The 20,233-nt window shown below is 38.3% G+C and overlaps 1 protein-coding gene across 1 annotated transcript in view; it reads left to right on the forward strand.

The window, feature by feature from the left end:
* Nucleotides 1-3,106: 3,106 nt before the first annotated feature.
* WIF1 (WNT inhibitory factor 1) overlaps nt 3,107-20,233 on the forward strand; it is a 109,662-nt gene continuing 92,535 nt past the window's right edge. Inside the window, exons 1-2 of the mRNA XM_066258372.1 lie at nt 3,107-3,653; nt 4,110-4,249. Coding sequence (XP_066114469.1) covers nt 3,506-3,653; nt 4,110-4,249 — 288 coding nt within the window. The 5' untranslated portion in view covers nt 3,107-3,505. The remainder of the gene's footprint in view (nt 3,654-4,109; nt 4,250-20,233) is intronic.

Genomic DNA, 20,233 nt, shown 5'->3' on the forward strand with positions numbered 1-20,233 from the left:
CTCTCTCTCTCTTGCTAAATAAAAGATATATATATATTTTAAACAAATTTAGTGAAATACAGTTGACACAATAAAACTGCACATATTTAAAGTTTATGATTTCTTAAACTTTTGGGAGGGATGGACCATGTACATTATCTCAATTGTGATAATAGTTTCATGGTTAAATATGTATGTATGTCAGAACATATATTTTAATAGTTCAGTAATATTTCATCTTATGAAGGCATTCTAACTTGTTTTCCATTTCTCTAATATTGAGTAATAAAATTTTTTTATTTTTTCTCCCTATTATAAAAAATTATCTCTGTTAAGTGTTGAGATACAATACGGAGGAACAAAAAATAATGGATATGATTTGTGGAAGACAAGATATATGTTAGGTTGTTTGGCAATGCCATCATGTGAAGAATGAATAACAAGAATGATGCATGGGATGATGAGGAATACTCAAGCTGCACTGTGCTTCAGTAATGAGCTGTCATGTGTTTAGTTCTTAAGTGATAATATATGCAAGCAGCATGGCAAGAGGTGGTTTAGGGTGGTGACTGCTGCCTACTTTGGGTGAAATTGACTAAAGCAGGGAAAAAATGGCTCTCTTCTTAAAAATGGCTTTTAATTACATTTTAAAAATCAGAAAAAAGAGTCAAGCCTGTTTCAACTTTTAGCTGGACCTCCCCCCCCCAAAAAAAGATACACCCTGTTACTCCTGAAAATATCTGACTGGCATATAACATAACATATATTTCTTCCTCCCTTTAAAGACAAAAAGGGTTTAAATCCTAGATTTTTTAAAATAGTAATTTTCTCTATAATAAAACATAACTTTTCTACTTATCTACTGTTTGGGAGAAGTGAACAGAGACCAATCATTCTGGAAGGAAAAATAATTCCTTACAGCAAAATATATTGCCATTATCATCAACACCAAATTCAACTGCTGCAGAAGAACCTCACTTAGAAGAATTTGAATTAGGAGGAAATTTAGTACCTCTTTTTCTCTACCAAAAATACATTTCATGAAGGATATTTTTCAATTACTAGTATTTGATTAGAACAACCTGTAGAGGGCGTCCTTGCACCAAGAGCCATAGAGTTTTGAGCAATACTAAGGGAAAATTTTTCAATCAAAACCACACTTCTGTAGTCAAAGAATATGTCTATTGTGATGTGAAATTATCTTTAACTGGGAGACAACTAGCATCAGAATGCTGGTGCTTTAAAGAATGCTCAATGTATGCAAGTACATTACACAAATGAATAATTCTCTGAAATAAAAATTAAAAATTTTTTTAAAAAAAGGTTAACTATTTTTATTTTAAAGTTGTGAAGCTTTGGATTCAAACACTTAATTATGATTTACTTGTATGTATAAAGCATAGCAGCTAAGAGCATGGGCTTTGAAACCAGAGCACCTGGGATTTGAAACCTAATTCTGCCACTTACCAGCTACGTAACCACAGTCAACTTATTGGACCTTTTTGAGCCTTGTTTCCCCATCAATAAAATGGAAATAATTATAGTTCCTACTTAAGAGTTGTGAGCATTAAATAAGCACTTCAAATAAAAGTATCTTTAAATTTAAGGCACTGCAAGTTCAAATAGTTACAGTCTTACCTAATTCTCTTCAAAGATCAACAACTGTACAGCATATTCTGTTCTTTTTAGTAACTTCTCATCACCGACCATTTACTTAACTAGATGTGTATGCACATATTTAGTTTCTCCTCTGTTGTTTCTGTTTATTTTTCCCTCTTGAAGTGTCCACTCCTCTACAAAGCACTGAGTGAAACACCACCCCAGCCCAGACACTTAATCTTTGGGGCATTTGTCACAGCATCTGGGTGCTAAAGAATAAAGAGAAGGAAACAACCCTTTTCTGAGTCTGAAGTCTTTCTTTAAATAAACAAACAAACAAACAAGTAAATAAATGGAAATAAATAAATCTTTTGCTTCTGTTTTCTTTGCTCCTCTGAGGGATTAGTTAAGGGGAAAGTTAAGTCCTTTCTGCTGGGGACGGGTAGATATGTTAGGTTGTAACAGCTCACTGCCAGACAACTACTCTTCCCACAGGCAAGGCCAAAGCCTTGGTCTTGTCCTCAAGCGCTTATGATTTCAGTACCAGCACGTGCCTCCAAGTTTTTTGAACCGCCAGCAGCTATAAAGATATTCACAACTTCTGGGAGCCCTACCTGTCCGAGGTCAGGGACTCCTGTCATCCAGAACCCAGGGAACTCTTCCCGTCGCTGCAGGGTTAGCAGTGAGAAGGGCCTCCCCAACTGTTAAAGCACTCTCCATAGCAGGGGTCCCCAAACATTTTACACAGGGGGCCAGTTCACTGTCCCTCAGACCATTCGAGGGCCGGACTATAAAAAAAAACTATGAACAAATTCCTATGCACACTGCACATATCTTATTTTAAAGTAAAAAAACAAAACAGGAACAAATATAACATTTAAAATAAAGAACAAGTAAATTTAAATCAACAAACTGACCAGTATTTCAATGGGAACTATGCTCCTCTCACTGACCACCAATGAAAGAGGTGCCCCTTCCGGAAGTGCGGCGGGGGGCCTGATAAATGGCCTCAGGGGGCCGCAGTTTGGGGACCCCTGCTCCATAGTGTCTGACAAGTGTGGAGGGAAAGCCCTACGCCCCAGTCGAGCCCAGTGTCTGCATTCAGAGCACCACTGGACGCTGGAGTCTCGGCTTTTAAATGCGTGGCAACAGGCAAAACGCCAGCATAGCGCAGACCAGAAAGGGTAGTAGGGTAGGGCTTGCTGAGAAAGGAAAGGTAGGCGGAAAAAGAGAAGTGGAAGACTATTTGTCTTCATTTAGCACCGGGGTAGAAATGAGAGTCGTGGTGGTCACCACACCACCACCATCGTCATCATCAGTGCTCAATCAAGCCCTGAGTTCTCAGCTTACTCCATTTCCCTCCACTCACGCCTCGCCTTCCTGGAGGCACAGGCGAGTGTACTCCCAGGAATGCCTCCGAACACCCTTTACCGCAAAACCCCCGCCCTCGCGTCCCCTTTGCGCGCGCTTGCACTCGGCCCACCGGGGCCTGAAAGCAGCCTCCGGGTCCCGCGCCGCCCCGCCCCCGTGCTCCCCTAGCGCCCCCAAGCGGTGGCCGGCTGGGCCCCGTCACTCCTCGCACGTACCTCTCTGGCGCCCGCCCTTCCCGCTCTTCCTCTCGCTGTATTTAACCCCCTGACTGTGGGTCTCGCCGTGCATGCTGGCTTCTGCTGTTCTGCCAGTCTTGCAGCTCGGCTGTCCCCTCTCCCTCCCGCGCCTCTTCCTCTGGCCCGGCTCGCGCCCGCTCTTTCCCTCCTTCCTACTTCGGCTCTCCTAGGCTCCCTCGCACCCGAGCGGGAGGCTACGCGCCCAGCCGTCTAAGCCGGAACCGCTCCGGCTGAGGGCGAATTTAACCGCTGCAGGTTGGGGTAGGTGCAGCAGGAGTTTCACCGGCGAGAGCCACCAGCGAGAGGAGGTCCGGAGTAGCATGGCCCAGAGAAGCGCCTTCCCTGCCGCCGCGCTTGGGCTCTGGAGCATCCTCCAGTGCCTATGGGTGCTGCGGGCGGAGGTCGGGCAGCCGCGGGAGGAGAGCTTGTACCTGTGGATCGATGCTCACCAGGCAAGAGTGCTCATAGGTAAGGCTCCAGAGCCCGGCAGCTTCTTCTGCCTGAGTCTTCGCTCTCTTTCCAACTCTTCCATTAAAGGAGAGATTCATTCATTTAGTATGCTTTAAAAACTTAATTTCCAAGGAAGATTGCTCCCCTTTAATTAGCTCCTTTCCACCTGAAAGCATATCAATTTCTCTCTCAAGAAACCTAAGCTGATCAGTGTTCTGATGGTGCTGTTGCTAGTTTCTGCAACCCTCCGTTTTTAGGTGGACCCAGCATTTGTCAACACCAGTTAACTCCACGTCCGCTCCTTTTCCCTGAAAGTGTGTGCCTGTTGGCAAAGGAAAATTAATTGATACCAAGGCAGGTGCTTTGTGAAAAGAAATGACCCATACTAATTCTTTGGTATTCTTCTTGTATGCAGTTGTTGGGTTCTTTCAAGTCCACCTAGTTTGATAGTTTCGTTTATTTTCTTAAAACCAGGATTTGAAGAAGATATCCTGATTGTTTCCGAGGGGAAAATGGCCCCTTTCACACATGATTTCAGAAAAGCACAACAGAGAATGCCAGCTATTCCTGTCAATATCCTTTCCATGAATTTTACCTGGCAAGCTGCAGGACAGGTAGGTTCTGATAACCAGAAAGGGTGGAGAAAATTACCCTCTGATATTTCCACTGCCTAATGGCAGGTAGAAATAATATTGTAGTCTGGTACATTTTTATAATTTTTTAGAGTGACTTCTCATCTGATCTCCAAAGCAAATAAAGAATTAACTCCCATTTACTGGTGTTTAAACATGTCACATAAATTAAGGATTCCCCTTTCAAAAAGGGATAAGTATTGTGCCTAAGCTCACTATTTTGGTAAGACTCAGTGTCTTCAGACTGCTGGAATATAAAGACCTTAAATATCAACATCATTTCTTTCTGTGATTATTGACATTAAAATTTAACATAATATTTAAAACGCTTTTTCCATAGCATGTACTAATAACATGACATTTGTACTTTACAACCAATTTTAAAGCTTGTAAATATTATTGACATTGTGCATTTGAAAAAATTGGTATGTTGAATGTTACTCACTGGAATGATGTAAATGCTATCTATGTATTTCTGGTAGAAGTTCACAGACTCAAAAAATATCATTTAAAAACAGTTGTAAAATATTTTTGTACAAATTTTACAAAATTTATAAAAAAAGATGATTGACTTTTTAAAGTTACCATTTAAATAATTTTTATATGGAAGTATTCTTTTTATTTCCTAGTTCATTAGCATCTTTAAAATGTTACATTTTGTACAGTTTCAATATCATGTAAATGACCTCTAATGACAAATGGTAAGTAATCAGTTCTTTTGCTCATTAGTTGGTAAAATGTATCTACTATGAAAATCATTGTAATTTTAATAAAAATCACATTTTCAGTTCTTTTGAAATTCTAAAATTACTTAAGTCGATATTTTCATGAAGATTGTGATCCAGAAAAAACACTTTATAGAAAGTAACTTTTGAATTGAGAAACTGCTTTGGTTCCCTTTTAGTATCTCTTTCTCCTCAGACCTGTTCTCTCATCTTTTTCTTTTCTAAAGTAGATCAAATTTAAACCCTCTAACACTTCCACTGTTGAGATAGAGAGAGAGAGAGAGATGTTTTCTATCTACCGAAGTTCATAGCAAGAAAGCCATCTATTCTGATACACCCATTTTGCACTGAGGCTCTTACTGCTTTATGAGGAGATTATTACTTTTCTTCCTACAATTCCCTCTTTATAGATACTTTATGAACAATAAATTTTGGAATATTGTGAAACTAGTAATAAATCAATAAATTGCCTTTTTATTATCTTTGTGCTTCACCTGAATCTGTGTGCTTGTGTTTGACCAGTGTCAGATGGGATCAATATTAATTCTGTGTTTTTAAAAAGAACACTTTCTATATGTAAAAAAAACAACAAAAAAAGGAACATTTTTCTTACCTATACTTCTATACTTTATGGATTCACAAGAACCATTAGAAGGTAGCTTGACTTGCTCTCTGACTGAAAGGCTTTGGTAACTGTAGGAGAAACAGAAAATGTCAGTGGCTCTTATTTATTTATTATTTATTTAATATTTTTCATCTGAGTTTGTCTTCCAAAGAATGAAATTTGAAGCAAAGACTTAAATTTTATGTTATCTCCCCTGTTGCTTTATAATATAGTATATGTTTGTAAACATTGGCATATTGTTGAGTACAGAATGGATTGCATATCAAACAACCTCAGGAATATTTCTTGTAGAGAATTAGAGAAGATAGTAGAACTAGCATGGAGATGAAGCTTCTTTTTCTCTCCTGTTTGTGTGTTGATTATCCAGATTGGTTATCTCATTATGCAAGACAGTATTAGCAGCCTGACCAGGCGGTGGCGCAGTGGATAGAGCGTTGGACTGGGATGCGGAGGACCCAGTTCGAAACCCCAAGGTCGCAGGCTTGAGCACAGGCTTGTCTGGTTTGAGCACAGCTCACCAGCTTGAGCCCAAGGTTGCTGGCTCGAGCAAGGGGTCACTCGGTCTGCTGTAGCTCCATGGTCAAGGCACGTATGAGAACACAATCAATGAACAACTAAGGTGCTGCAACAAAGAATCGATGCTTTTCATCTCTCACCCTTCCTGTCTGTCCCTGCTTGTCCCTCTCTCTATCTCTCTCTCTGTCTCTGTCACAAAAAAAAAGAAAAAAATATTAGCACCTCAATTAAATTATCCACTTCTCTGTGCTCAGTCTGCTATGGATAAGTTACCTCAGGTAACTGTGAAATCTGATGTCTGTTTTTTTTTTTTTAGGAAGGAGGGTACTGAGGGTGTAGGATCTTTACAATGCCAAACAGCAAAATGTTTTAAAATATTATTTTTGACCCATTTTACACAATAAAGATATGTGATTCTAGCACCATAATTTTTTAAATGCTTTGAAAGTCTGAAGTTGGGAAAAATAATGACTTCAAAGCCAATTAAATATTTTGAAAGGCATCTCTGGCTAAAGCCAAACCACATCAAAACATCTACATAGAAAATGAAGAGTTTATCCCATGATCTAGTTATTTTATCCAAATAATATCAAACATTTAGGGATTTCAACACAAACAAACCATATAGCTGATTAATGAAAATTTAAACTAAATATTTAAATATTTTTGCAACAATGTGAAGAAAGTTAAAATAACTTTAGGATTGAAGACCTCGTAGAAGCAAAAGGTATTATCTACTTTTAATAAATGATTAGTCCAATAACCCAAAGTATTCTTTGGGGCCATTTAAAATAACTCATTGCCTACTTCAAACAAACAAATTACAATTACAGTGACATTCATTTATCCACATCAAGTTGGTCAAGTTTTTTAAAGGTGTATTTTAGTATGTGGAGAATTGTACATACTCATATGTGGCTAATGCATGCTAGCCTTGCTGCAGGGTAATTCAAATCTGATGGCAAAAGGTTTGATCTCAAAGATCCTTTGAGTGGGAAATTTTACTTCCAGTATTTCATCCTAAGGAAATAATCATGGATGAGTAAAAATTTAAGTGCAAGACTGTTCTTCATCATGCTAAGTGCTCACAGAAATTAGGGGACCAGGGAACGTGCAGATACTCCAGTACTTTCAGCCTTTAGTAGAGTGCATTTTCACCAATGAAATAAAAGTTGGTTTTGCATTTCATTTGCATAATTGAACAACTTTCTTTGACTTGTCATTTGCTTTCCTGGTGTTCTTGTTTAATTAAAAAAAATCGAGTGCTTTTTTTATCGCTTCATATTCATTTTGAAATATCCTCTAATTTTTGTGAGCAGTATATTTATAAAAGTAAAAAATGGGTAGTGCCTAGAGGACTAGTAATAGCGGCAGGAGAATGTAATGAAGCATTAATAGAAATATTTGAGACCCTGGCCGGTTGGCTCAGTGGTAGAGCGTTGACCTGGCGTGCGGAAGTCCCGGGTTTGATTCCCGGCCAGAGCACACAGGAGAAGCGCCCATCTGCTTCTCCACCCCTCCCCTTCTCCTTCCTCTCTATCTCTCTCTTCCCCTCCCGCAGCCGAGGCTCCATTGGAGCAAAGATGGCTCGGGCGCTGGGGATGGCTCCATGGCCTCTGCCTCAGGTGCTAGACTGGCTCTGGTCACAACAGAGCGACGCCCCGGATGGGCAGAGCATCGCCCCCTGGTGGGCATGCCGGGTGGATCCCAGTCGGGCGCATGCTGGAGTCTGTCTGACTGCCTCCTCGTTTCCAGCTTCAGAAAAATACAATATATATATATTTGAGACATCTACTTTAACCATGGAAAGATGCTCATGACAAATTAAGTCAGTTGTCCATACAGCATATTCTGTTTGATTGCATTACACAATCTGTAGGCAGACATAGGAAAAAACATTTGATAAAGGTCTGATCCTCTGAGATAACGATTTTCAACTTGTGTGCCTCAGAATTTCTAAAACATACAATATCTTTCTATTTAGTCAGGGGCACTGAACTCTCTTCCCTTAGATCATTAGATTAAAAAAGTGACAACAACCAACACAACAATTGCTGTCCTGTGTTAATGAATCAAAATTATACCTGTTATTTTGTCAGATTGGGAAAAAAATTTTTGTGTGTGCTGCAGAATTTTATTGATTAGCTTATGTGTGTCATGAGATGAAAAAGGTTGAAAATTGCTGATCCAAAGTATAAACATTAGTTATATCTGCACATATTATACTTGGTTTTTCCACAATGAATGTGTATTGATTTATAATTTTAAAAATTATTTTACATTATGTGTGTAAAAGGGTACAGAGTTTAAAGTTGTATGTTGTTCTGTATTATAGTTTATGTGTATTTATCACCTAGTATTATTTTCATACTATGCGTCACTCAGCAAAATGGTAAAACAAATGGTTTTCATGGCTGATCATAACTATGAATCCCAAATAATTCACTAATATTTATTGGATCATCACCATTATCTTTTGAGATCCTCCAAAATCTGCTTTGCAAGGCTTTCCTTCCTGAAATTAAATTACCAACCTCCTCCTTTCCCTGAAATCCACATTTTCCATGCAAAACCCTGTCTCTGCTTATCATCCATTTAAAATACTCATCTTATATCTTGACCCTTCTCAAAGCTCTTAGTTGAATTTCTACTAAAGAAGCTTACTTAGGCTTAAAAGATTTTTGGTAATTAAGGAAAAATACTCTTTGTTTCTGTATATAACTTTAAATAGCTGATATTTTTCAAGGAGGCATTCCTTATTCTAACTTTTTCCTGAATTTGAGACAGATTGGGACCATAAGCAACCATTTTAGTTTTTTAAACTATACACTGATTAAACATTTTATCTGAAAAATAACCCTTTCTAAACCTAATGGCTTTTAAATAAAATTGAATGAGAAGTTTTGTTGGACAAATCTGATTTCTAATATTAGGACACCACCACTGATTTCTATATGAATCAATTTAGTAGAAGGCCAAACTTTTAAAATTTACATAGGTCATACAATAAATGTTTCTTTAATAAAATCATAAAATTTATGATCATATAGACTTGATCTTAATAATTATAGTATATTCTATCACCTGCATTACAATGCTACAGTACTATGAAATCTAGAACCTAGGTAATAGGACATCGCTTTTTATGTTTGCTTTTTTCAGCAGTGGTAATGGATTTATGCTGAGCAATCTATACTGATTTTCCAACCTCCTTCTGACCAAATGCCTGGACTTCTGAGATGGTTGGGAAGGTCTGGATGAAATTGATGTCTATGAAATAGAAATTCTATGGGTGAAGATAAACTGGCCAATTAACTTCAAACCTACCACTGGGATTGCTATACAGAAACATGTCAAGCTGATATTTCAGAAACAATAGAATGATTCTATTTTTTAAAAAACAGCAAAAAATGTAAATCAACTGGGATAACATAGTAATCCCAGTTATACCACTTGTACCAACAGGCGTAGATCTTAGAATAAGTTTTTTTTTTATCATTTATAGGGGTCACAGTTCTTATAACCAATAGAAGTCAGTGATATAACTTCATTTTTCTCAATTTCAAGATGTTTAAAAACAAAAATTGGAAGTATTACTGTGGGTACAGGAAAGGAAGAGCAGAATTTTGTCTGCTGTCCTGGGGAGGTGGGTGGTCATGTGTATACTATTGTAGAGGGATTTATGTTATTGTGTTAAACTGCAGAATGTGTTCCTTTGTTTTATGTATAACCATTGAAAATAAGAATATTAGATGTGCTAAAGATACAGTGTATCAAGTGAAATATTTCCCCAACATGTAAGGTTAATTATAAATGTGTTCATAACCCTTACTAGCTCTCTATTAGTTAAAAACAAAACTTCTTGAATTATTGAAAAGTACCCAAAATAACAATAGTAATACAAAATCAAGTCTAAAGAAAGCTTGAGAACTTTGCTTAGATAGTCATATCTTTGTGAATGATTAGTTTTTATTTTTATTTTCTGAATGATTACTGTTAATAGAATGCAAATTCAGCTTTAAAATGAGGGAATGATAAGTTTTTATTTTTATTTTTTGAATGATTACTGTTAATAGAATGCAAATTCAGCTTTAAAATGAGGGAAATTTCATTGGGAAAAAAAAAGTAATAAACAGGCTATTTTCCTGACAACTGATTCACATTTTTTGCTAATTTAAAAAAAGTAGAATCATTCTATTGTTTCTAAAATATCAGCTGGACATGTTTCTGTAATACAACTGGATAATTCGATTCTGTCATTAAAATGACACTAAAGCTCAGGATAGCTTGTTTTGCTATGTAGTGTTTGATATGATGTAACAATGGTCCCATTAAATTGGCTGCAGTGTGCAGTCTCAAATTTCCCATTAGACTGGTTAAGGAGATCTGTATTAAAATACTTTTCCCCCCCTCCTTTATCCCCTTGACTAAAATCAAAGAAAAACAATAATGAATTTAAATTCAAGTACCTTCTCTCCCTCTTCAAAGGAACTGCCAAATATCCTTAAACACCTCCTTTCAACTCTGAAGTTATGGTAACACTATTATTATTATTATTATTATTATTATTATTATTATTATTTAAAGCCCTTAATGTATACTGTCCACGTTTTTTTCCTAATGGAGTTATGGTTTTTTTGGTAGTTACAATCCAAGTGGCCACATACCTTTGCACCCATGGGGTTTGCCGACATACCTTTGCGGTGGTTTCATATCACAAATGGAGGAAATGCCTTGTGTTTTGACCTCTGTTCCATGGTTTCAAAGTGGGAATGTGAATATGTTTACATACTGTGGGCACAATTTTTTTTTTTAAAAGAAGGTACTCCTATCAAAAGTGCAGCTTTAAACCTTTAATGTTTAGATTTGCTGTGCTGTGGTGTTTTGCATTGTGGTGTTGTGGACATGCCACTAGGGATCAAAGAATAATGCAGAGAGCCCATTTCATTTAGCAAAGCAGGCATGTGCCAGCCATCTGTTGTATCTGCTGATAGAAAACAGCAGTAAGTTCTCAAACTTTTTCAGAGAAAAATAAAGAAAGGCTTTATTGCTTAGAGGAGATGAGTTACAAGGTACCTTGTAAGCAACATCTGGTTCTGTAGCGATTTACATGGCATAACTGTAAACTCCACTATGTCTTCTTTACACAGTGGTGTAAGGCACGTAAACAAACCCTTCACCGCTCTCCTCTGTGTTTATTCCTGACTTTGAAGTGCTTGCACAAATAAAAATCTTTGATATTGTTGTGGTGAAGTGAAAGGTATGATATTCAATAAAGCATTTAGTTTTGGATTAAATTCATTTAATTTAAATGCCCCTGATGAATAAGATGGGTGTTGTAAAGGGAAAAACTTTGGGGATTAAGAGTTTAGTGAAAATGCTTTATCCTGTAGCCGGAGCTCTGTCAGGTCAGGGCTTCTTTTGCTACAGTAATTTAACCAGCTTGCCCCATTTGCCAACATGGGAGTAATTTGATTACATTCCCTAGTGGATGGGGAGTTGTTTTCCCATGCCACTTTCTGTCTGCCTCAAGCACTCACTCAATCAACAAACACAGATACTGAGTCTGGGAAACAAATATTCAATATTTATCACACTCATTGAAATGGTGTTAGAAAGTATAGAATTGACTGAGAGCACAAAGGAAAGGCCACTCTTTACCCTACTTGGAGGAGGAAGGGAGCCAGAAGCACTTCACTGAGCTCACTGAGCAGGTGTTGTCTGAAATAATTCCTGAAGGTGGTGTAAGCTTTCATTAAACCAGCAAGGGAGGCAAATGCCTTAAAAGTGTAGAGCCCAGAATGTTCAAGTGCATGGAAGTCTTTTTTTTTTTTTTTTTGTATTTTTCTGAAGCTGGAAACCCGGAGAGACAGTCAGACAGACTCCCGCATGCGCCTGACCGAGATCCACCCGGCACGCCCACCAGGGGGCGATGCTCTGCCGCGACCAGAGCCACTCTAGCGCCTGGGGCAGAGGCCAAGGAGCCATCCCCAGCGCCCGGCCAGCGCCCGGGCCATCTTTGCTCCAATGGAGCCTTGGCTGCGGGTGCGGGAGGGGAAGAGAGAGACAGAGAGGAGGGGGGGGTGTGGAGAAGCAAATGGGCGCTTCTCCTATGTGCCCTGGCCGGGAATCGAACCCGGGTCCCCCGCATGCCAGGCCGACGCTCTACCACTGAGCCAACCGGCCAGGGCCTGGAGATCTTAAATAGGAAGGCATATTCTAGGTAATCACGGGAGGGACCTCATATCTCATCTGAGAGGTAATGGAAATGCACTGAAGGAAACTTCAAGGTGAATAATGGAGAAAGATTCTGGAGGGGATAAGGAGATAGAAACAATGTAAGGAGCTTTCTTTTTTGCTGTGAAGAGAATGGGCTCAACATTTTGCAAATTTGTCCCACGGATGTATTAACCCTTTGGTTTATGTGTTGGGTGGACAGTGGCTTTTTCACAACCATTATTTAGCTCTTCTTTTTTTCCCCCTAAAATTTTGGAAGAGTTTATGATGATTGGTATTAGCTCCAGATTAATATTTTTAGCTGATTAAGACATGGAACTATAAAAAATTGCTTTTTTTAGTGCATAGGATTTTAAAAATCAATTCTATTTTCTAATGGAAGCTAAAACTTTGAATTTAAGTAAAACAAAGCTTAAGTAAGGACAATAATATGTTAATTTGAAAAAGAATTGACTTATCCTTTATTCTCAACTCTTATATTATGTAAAGTATCATGAGAAGTATAATAAAGGTATAGAAATTACATTTGGCTGGGGATTTTTTTAGTTTAAATAATGAGAGGTTGAACACTAGAAATAGATTTATTTAAAATAAAAATAATAAAAAAAATAAAATAGGCCTGCTTCCGGAATATTACTTGGGTGTGAAAAAGGAAATATTACCCATGGATGGATCTGGAGAGTATTATACTTAGTGTAATAAGCCAGTCAGGGAAAGACAAGTACCGTATGATTTCATTCATATGTGGAATCTAATGAACAAAGCAAACTAACAAACAAAATAAAAACAAACTCATAGATAGAGAATTGACTGACAGCTGTCAGAGGGGAAGGAAATTACAGGGTTGGGTGGAAAAGGTGAAGGGATTAAGCAAAAATAAAAAATTCATAGACACAGACAACAGTATGATGATTACCAGAGGGAAGGGGGAAAGAAGGAGGTAGAAAAAGTTGTAAGGGAGGGATAGTGATGAAAGGAGACTTGACTTGGGAATGGTGAACATACAACACTATACAGATGATGTATTGTAGAATTGTTCACCTAAAACTTACATAATTTTATTAACCAATGTCATCCCAATAAATTCAATGAAAAAGAAAGAAGAAATAAATGTTAAATAAATAAAAATAAAAAATAAAATAAACCTGCTTTTTCAAGTATCTTATATTTTTTTTAAACTTAATTAAACCTTGAAATTCACAGAACAATTTCTGTTCTTCCCTGTTTTTCTCAGATAGACATCTGGATGTCCATCCTTCTAAGCTATACATTTTGTCTTCTTTTTTAATTTTATAAATGAATAGGATTAAAGACTCTTGGAAGTTTTCAGACATCTTTTGAAGCCCATTCACCTAAATAAAATATCACAGGGCAGCTGTGTGTTGTGGGCCTGGGACAATGGACAGATTAGGGAGTAAGTTCTTAGCTGGCAACATTGGAAAGGAGATAAACCCAGTCATTGCTTAGCTAGCAGCTCTTGGCTAAAACTCAGATCATGCCCTGGGAAAAAATATACTTAAGAATTAATTCCCTACTCTTGAGAAAATTACAGGCTAACTGGAGAGGCAGATGTATATAAACAGATCACCTTAATAATTCCTGGTAAGTGGTATTGTAAAAGTACCCAGGCATTTCCAGGTTATAATGGGCACACAGAGAAGTTACTCTGAACTGAGCCCGATTTGAGATAGCTAAGGAAAAAACTGGAAAAGGAATGATTTTTAGGGAATGGAAACAGCTTGAGATAAAGCATAGAGCCCAGAAATACATTATTTGGGGAACTAGTACTCTGGTGTGGCTGGAGTGTATGTACAAGGTAGGAAATGAAGAGGTAGGGAGGAGCTAGGTCCTGATAGACTTTGTCCAGCATTAGGTTTTGGGATCTTACTCTATTATCAATGTTAAGTCAATCCATGGAAAGTATAAAGGAGAGAACAATAGGGTCAGAATTACATATTTAGATCATCTTGTCAGCAGGATGGAAAATAGCTTTGAGGGGAGTTGACTGTATGGGGAGAAATCCAGAGATAATGAGATATAGGATGAGGGAAGAAGAGAAGGGGGAAATGGATTGGGGAAACATTTAGGAGATAACAATTTGAAAGTCTTGGTGCTAGGAAGGAGTGCCTTATTTCTTCCGCTCTCTGCTTCACTAATTGGACAGTAGCCTTGTTAGCCTTTCTGTCCCCCACTCTCAAACTCATCTTTTCTGCCTCAGGGCCTTTGCACATGAAGTTTCCTCCACCTAAATGCAGTCCTGCCTGATTTCTATGTGGCTTGCTCCTGTGTTTCCCCCATGTCTGATCAAATGTCCCTTCTTTAAGAGAGTTTTCCTGACTTTCCTCTCTAAAAGAATCCCCACCCCCATCACTCCGAGTCTCCTTGTCTCCTATTTTTTTTCATGGCACTTAGTATAATTATAATACTTGATTAGATTTAATATTAGTTGTTTGTCCCATTCAGTGTAAGCTCATGACAGCAAAGACTTTGTCCTGTTAACCATAAAACTCGAGGTCTTGGAACAGCTCCTGACACATAATAAGCAGTCGATAACTATTTCTTTAATGAATGAATACATGAGGTAGGTCCCATTATTATTTTCATTCGATAAATAAAGCAACTGGGACAGAGAGGAGCAAAGGAAACACAGGTAGTAAGTGGCAGAGCTGGGATTCAAACCTGGGCAGTTGGTATTCAAACCTAGCCCTTGCTCTGATAAGTGCTAAATAGAGGTGTGAACACAGAGAGCACTCTGGGAATGCAGAGGAGGAAGCAGCTAATTTTGGCTGAGGAAGTAGGGGCTTCATCAGAGAAGATGTAACAATAGAATTAGGACTTGAAGGACATGCATGAAGCTGTTTAATCAGCTGAGGCTGGAGTGAGGCACAGGAAGAAGAGCTGTCTCAGAAAGAGGCAAAGGAGTTGTGAGAGTGCATTCTGTGAAGGGCTAATAATGGTGCTCAAGTCTAGGGCTTGAAATGTGTGGCAGGAAGAATACTGAGGATCAGGGCAGAGGACGACAAGGCTGGACAGATGGAGAATCACTAGAAGTAATGAAAGGTTATTTAATTCTTTTACCTATGAGCAAAGCAGTTTGGATTACCTCCAAACTCCTTCCAAATTCTAAAATATTATGATTTTATTAAGTAAAACATCTTCAGTCATATAACAGTTATGGTAATATCTTTAATACAAACTGAACCATCTGTTTCTATGTCTTCTAAAATCAAGAAAGAAAAAATTCTTCCTCCAAAATCTTGTCAAATTTAAAAAGATTCATTTCAGGATATTCCTTATTTATATCATGTTAATAATACTAATCAAAACTTCCAAAATGCATATTCTGGGCTGGACATTCTTCTAAGCACTTATACATATTATCTCATCAGAGCCTCACAACAATCATGAGGTAAGCGTTATTATTATTCCTAATTTATAGATAAGGAAACTAGAACATAAGGAAAGTCAAATTACTTGCCCAAGACTCTCTAGTTAAAAACTTACATACATTTTTATTATACACCTTGGAGATCTTTCTTTGATAACTTCTCATTTTAATTTCTTTACTTATTTGAGAAAGAGAGAGAGAGATAAGAGAGGGGGAAGGGAAGCATTTGTTTATTATTCCACTCAGTCATGAATTCTTTGGTTGCTTCCTGTGTGCCCTGAGTGGAGGGAATCAAACCTGCAACCTTGTTGTTTTGGGATGACGTTCTTAATGGACTGAGCTAACTGGTCAGGGCTGATAAGTTTTAAAATATCTTCTCATTTCAAAATATAACAGCTCAATAAATATTTATCAATTTTTACTAGGTCCGAGGTTCTGAGAATACAAATTTTAATTGCTCTAACTGCCTTCTAGGAATTCACCTGTTGGTGGTGAAGACTGTGGCATCAATAAGACAGTCATAATAATTGTGATAAGTTCTCAAAGCTGACGTGTACAATTAGCAAGGCTTTTCATTGCATAAGGAAACCTGACCAAAGCAGCAAATTAAACCCAACCAGGTTGAAATCTAGCCCACACTTAATTTGTTAAGTCTTATAGCTGGACACAGCTTCACTGCCCAGAAGGGACACTTCTAGGTAATTTGCACAGAGCCTTCATATGGGCTATGGCCCTCATTAAATAACCTAAGAAAAGGCCTAGGGGAGCATAAAACCAGAGGATTTGCCATTGATCAGGTAAATTTACAATTACATATATTCTGGAGAAGGAATCACAGAGGAGGTAACATCTAAACTGGGACACAAAAGATGTTCAGTGGGCAGAAGTGGCCACAAGGCAGGTGGGGATGAGATGGGCATTCTAAGGATATTGAATGAGCCAGGGAGGTACACAGGGTTCAGAATCATTGCAGTACTCGGAAAATGACAGTTTAGAATGGTTAGGTTTTATAGAACAGACCTAAATGTAGTAGATCTAAAAAAGTAAGTTTGGTAAGATTATGATGATGACTTGATGCCACAGTTGACTTGTCCTATAGAGAATGGGGAGCTACTTAAAGTTGATAAGAATGTGATAACTTTGTGGCAGATAGGGTATAATGATGGGGTGCCAGGCGGAGGAGTAGGAAGCACTTAGGAAGTTATTTAAGATACCACAGGAGATTATAAGGGTGTGGAGTAAGGCAAGCACTGGGCACAGAGAGAAGGAACAGATTTTAGAGCTATCTGTCAGTGTAGTTGACAAGACTTTGTGAATGTGGGTGTTATGGAAATGAGAGACTAGAGGATGACTCTGAGATGGTTGGACAGATAGTTTTATCTTAACTGACCATTTGATTACAGGAAATTGATTAACAGCTTGAGGTTCAAAGACAATGGGATCCATTTGGAAATTGCTGAACATGAATTTTGGCTCAACATTCAGATGGTAGTCTCACATGCATTTGAAAATGAGTCTGAAGGTAAGACATGAGGTGAAAAATACAAGTACTGGTTTTGGAAACCTTGGATCCTTCTCTTCCTTCTTCTCTTCCTTCTTTTGACCTCAACTCAATGAACATTTATTGAGGGCCTACCTGTGCCGAAGCTTGTGCTGAATGCTAAAAAACAAATATAAATTGTGTGTGAAGCTTGCCTGCTAGGAGATTACAATAATATAATTTTAAATGAGTTATAATTGCACTGTGAACAAGGTGCTATGAAAGTATGAAGGAGGAAAGCATTAACTCTTTTGGGAGAGGAGTGAATTACCTGCCTGGTGTTTTTCAGGCCTGAGAAATGTAAACCTAAGATATGCACACTTGGAACCACTTCTTTCCTTAACTTCATGGCTTGAGATAGTTTGGCCTAATGTATTCAGCCTTTCATTTTTTGGAAATGAATATGACAAGTTGACACTATGCTAGTAGGTGACAGTAAGTCAGCTGTCCCAAATTAAACATCCTGAGCTACTCTTAAGGAAACAGTCTGTGGGAGCTGAAGATAGGCTTGAATAAACTTACATTGTACAACTTGTTAGAATGCTCATTTCCAAGGGCCATTTCAGTATTAGTTGTGGATATAGCCGTGGAAGGATTCACCTTGGAAGTCAAGTCCAGGTAGGCAATAACCAGTGGATCCCCAATAGACTTGTAAACTTACTGTTATCTGGCTTTTGAGTACTTAGTGAAGCGATTTGATTCCTGTCATTTGTAAGTTCAGTTAATTTTCCTATTTCCAGTTGTAACTTGATGAGAATTTGAGATAATATTTATATTTGTCACTTATAGCAGTAGCCAGCAGATGGCAATGTAAAAGTTACTTCTTTGTGAAATTTTCCAACTTAACGTTTTTGAAGGCTGTGTGGGGGGAGGGGTACTCTCTAAGAGACCCATTTATAGGGTAATGTGATCTTTATGTAACTCATTTCAATAGACCATTAATATAGTCGGTAACCTAGAAAATAAACTTCCTCAAGTTCAATGCCCCTGAAAGCATTAAGACTCATCATATGTTGGAGATCTTATTCAGAATAACTAAAAACATGAATTATTTTAGTACTCACCAATCACCTGGTTCTTTCTATCAAATAATTGCTCAGTTTCATACAGGAATCAAGCTTTGAGTTATCTCTGTGTTGATCCAATTTTTTCTTTGCCTTTTCTGGCGGTATTTTTAGATGTTACAGAATAGCACAGTTGGAAGAGATCCCAGAGTTCATTCACCCCATCAAGCCCAATTTTTCCCTGAGCATTCATGAGTTATGGTCTGTCAGCCTCTAATTGAACATGCTCAGTAGCAAGGAACTTACTAAAGCAGAATTTATTTCATAATTTTGACTGGGTTAAACATAGAAAATTCTTCTCTATTTTGGGTCAAAACTTGGCTTTTCAGTGTAACTTGAATATCCCAAGACTACCAGTCTACAGACTTACATTTGAAGAGTCCTACCTTGAATTTATACCCTCACACTGGCTGATTGGTCACTTCTAATGCTGATGTAGGGCCTCTGATTCCTTTATTTCTCCTACTCCTCTAACAAAGACCAGCTATTTCTGTGACTTCTTAGAAGGACTTTGCATGCACCATCCTGGAGGGAGATGTCTTGACCTCTGCTGCTGTAGTGGGCCCTGGTTCAGGCTGCATCATAGGCCTCCCCACGCTTCTATGCTGTGAAGACTCAAGGGGATAAGCTGGTCTGCTTTCTCCACAGGCCTTATGGCCTCAAAGCAGCTTGGTATTCTGTGCAGAAATGAGGAGTCTAGCCCTTTCCTCAGTTTGGCATTGAACTTTGTCTCTTGGTACATAAAGCATCATGGCTTAAAATCCTAACCCTGATTGAAGACACCAACATTAACTTCCTACAACCCATGTCCCCAAAGAGGTTAGGTCGTGTCCTTAGGGCCACGCCTTAGACTCTGTCAGTGCAAATGTGCACCTCTGCCTCCCCAAGCCGCTGCATAAACAAACACCCTGTCAACAGGTCCCCTGAACCCCTTGCATGCCAACGGGTGCCACAGACCACTAGAGACAAAGCTGAACTCCAAACCTCAGTTGAGGCTCTGCTGGAATGTCTAGTCACATCTATAATTCCTGGCCTCTGTCCTCTCTCTGACCTCTGGAGCCTGTGGGAGTATGTTTTAACTTTTTTCTGATTGGCAGCCAGCCCACAGGCATTTGAGGACAGCTCACATCCCCTTCATATTGTCCCTTTCTCTGTGCCAACATCCCCAGTTTCCTCAGCTACTTCACATGAGCAGTGTTCGATTTCTTCAACCTTGACTCCTAAGTATTCATCAGAATTATTAAATTAATGATGAGGGATAAGCAATGAAATTTATTGGTACTTTACTCATTAGACTCTGATAAGGAAAGAGTTCATTGCTAAATTAGAGATTAACTTTCTTCCTTCTAGAATTGTGAAATCAGGTCTTTTGTCTATAAATCTTGTGTGTCGTAAAGGAGGAGAAGAAGATAAAAAGAGGAAAATAGCTAACACTTATTAAGCATGTTCTACTTGCCAGTCATTGTGTTAATCACTTTTTATCACTTTCTAGTTTAACCCTCACAACAACCCTTTGAGATAAGCATTTTTAATATTCCCATTTTACAAAAATGGCAGTTGGGTCACAAAATAAGCAACTTGCTTAAAGTCCCACAACTAATTAGGTAATGGACCCAGGATTTAAACTCAGGTGGTCTGACTCCAGAATTCATGATGAAACTGCAACTGGAAATTCAGATTTTCCTGAGCCTGCACATACATTAATGAGGCATCATATTTCATGTGTGCTGTGTGCTGTGAAACATGAGTGAGGTGAAGACCTTGACCAATGTGAACTCACACTGTTTGAGGAGGTTAAAATATCATGACTTTAGTAAATATTAGGTCTATTCAGTTGAAATTGTCATTTTTAGTAGGTCAAAATGGATGAA

Source organism: Saccopteryx bilineata, chromosome 2 (genome assembly GCF_036850765.1).
Source record: "Saccopteryx bilineata isolate mSacBil1 chromosome 2, mSacBil1_pri_phased_curated, whole genome shotgun sequence".
NCBI classification, from domain to species: domain Eukaryota; kingdom Metazoa; phylum Chordata; class Mammalia; order Chiroptera; family Emballonuridae; genus Saccopteryx; species Saccopteryx bilineata.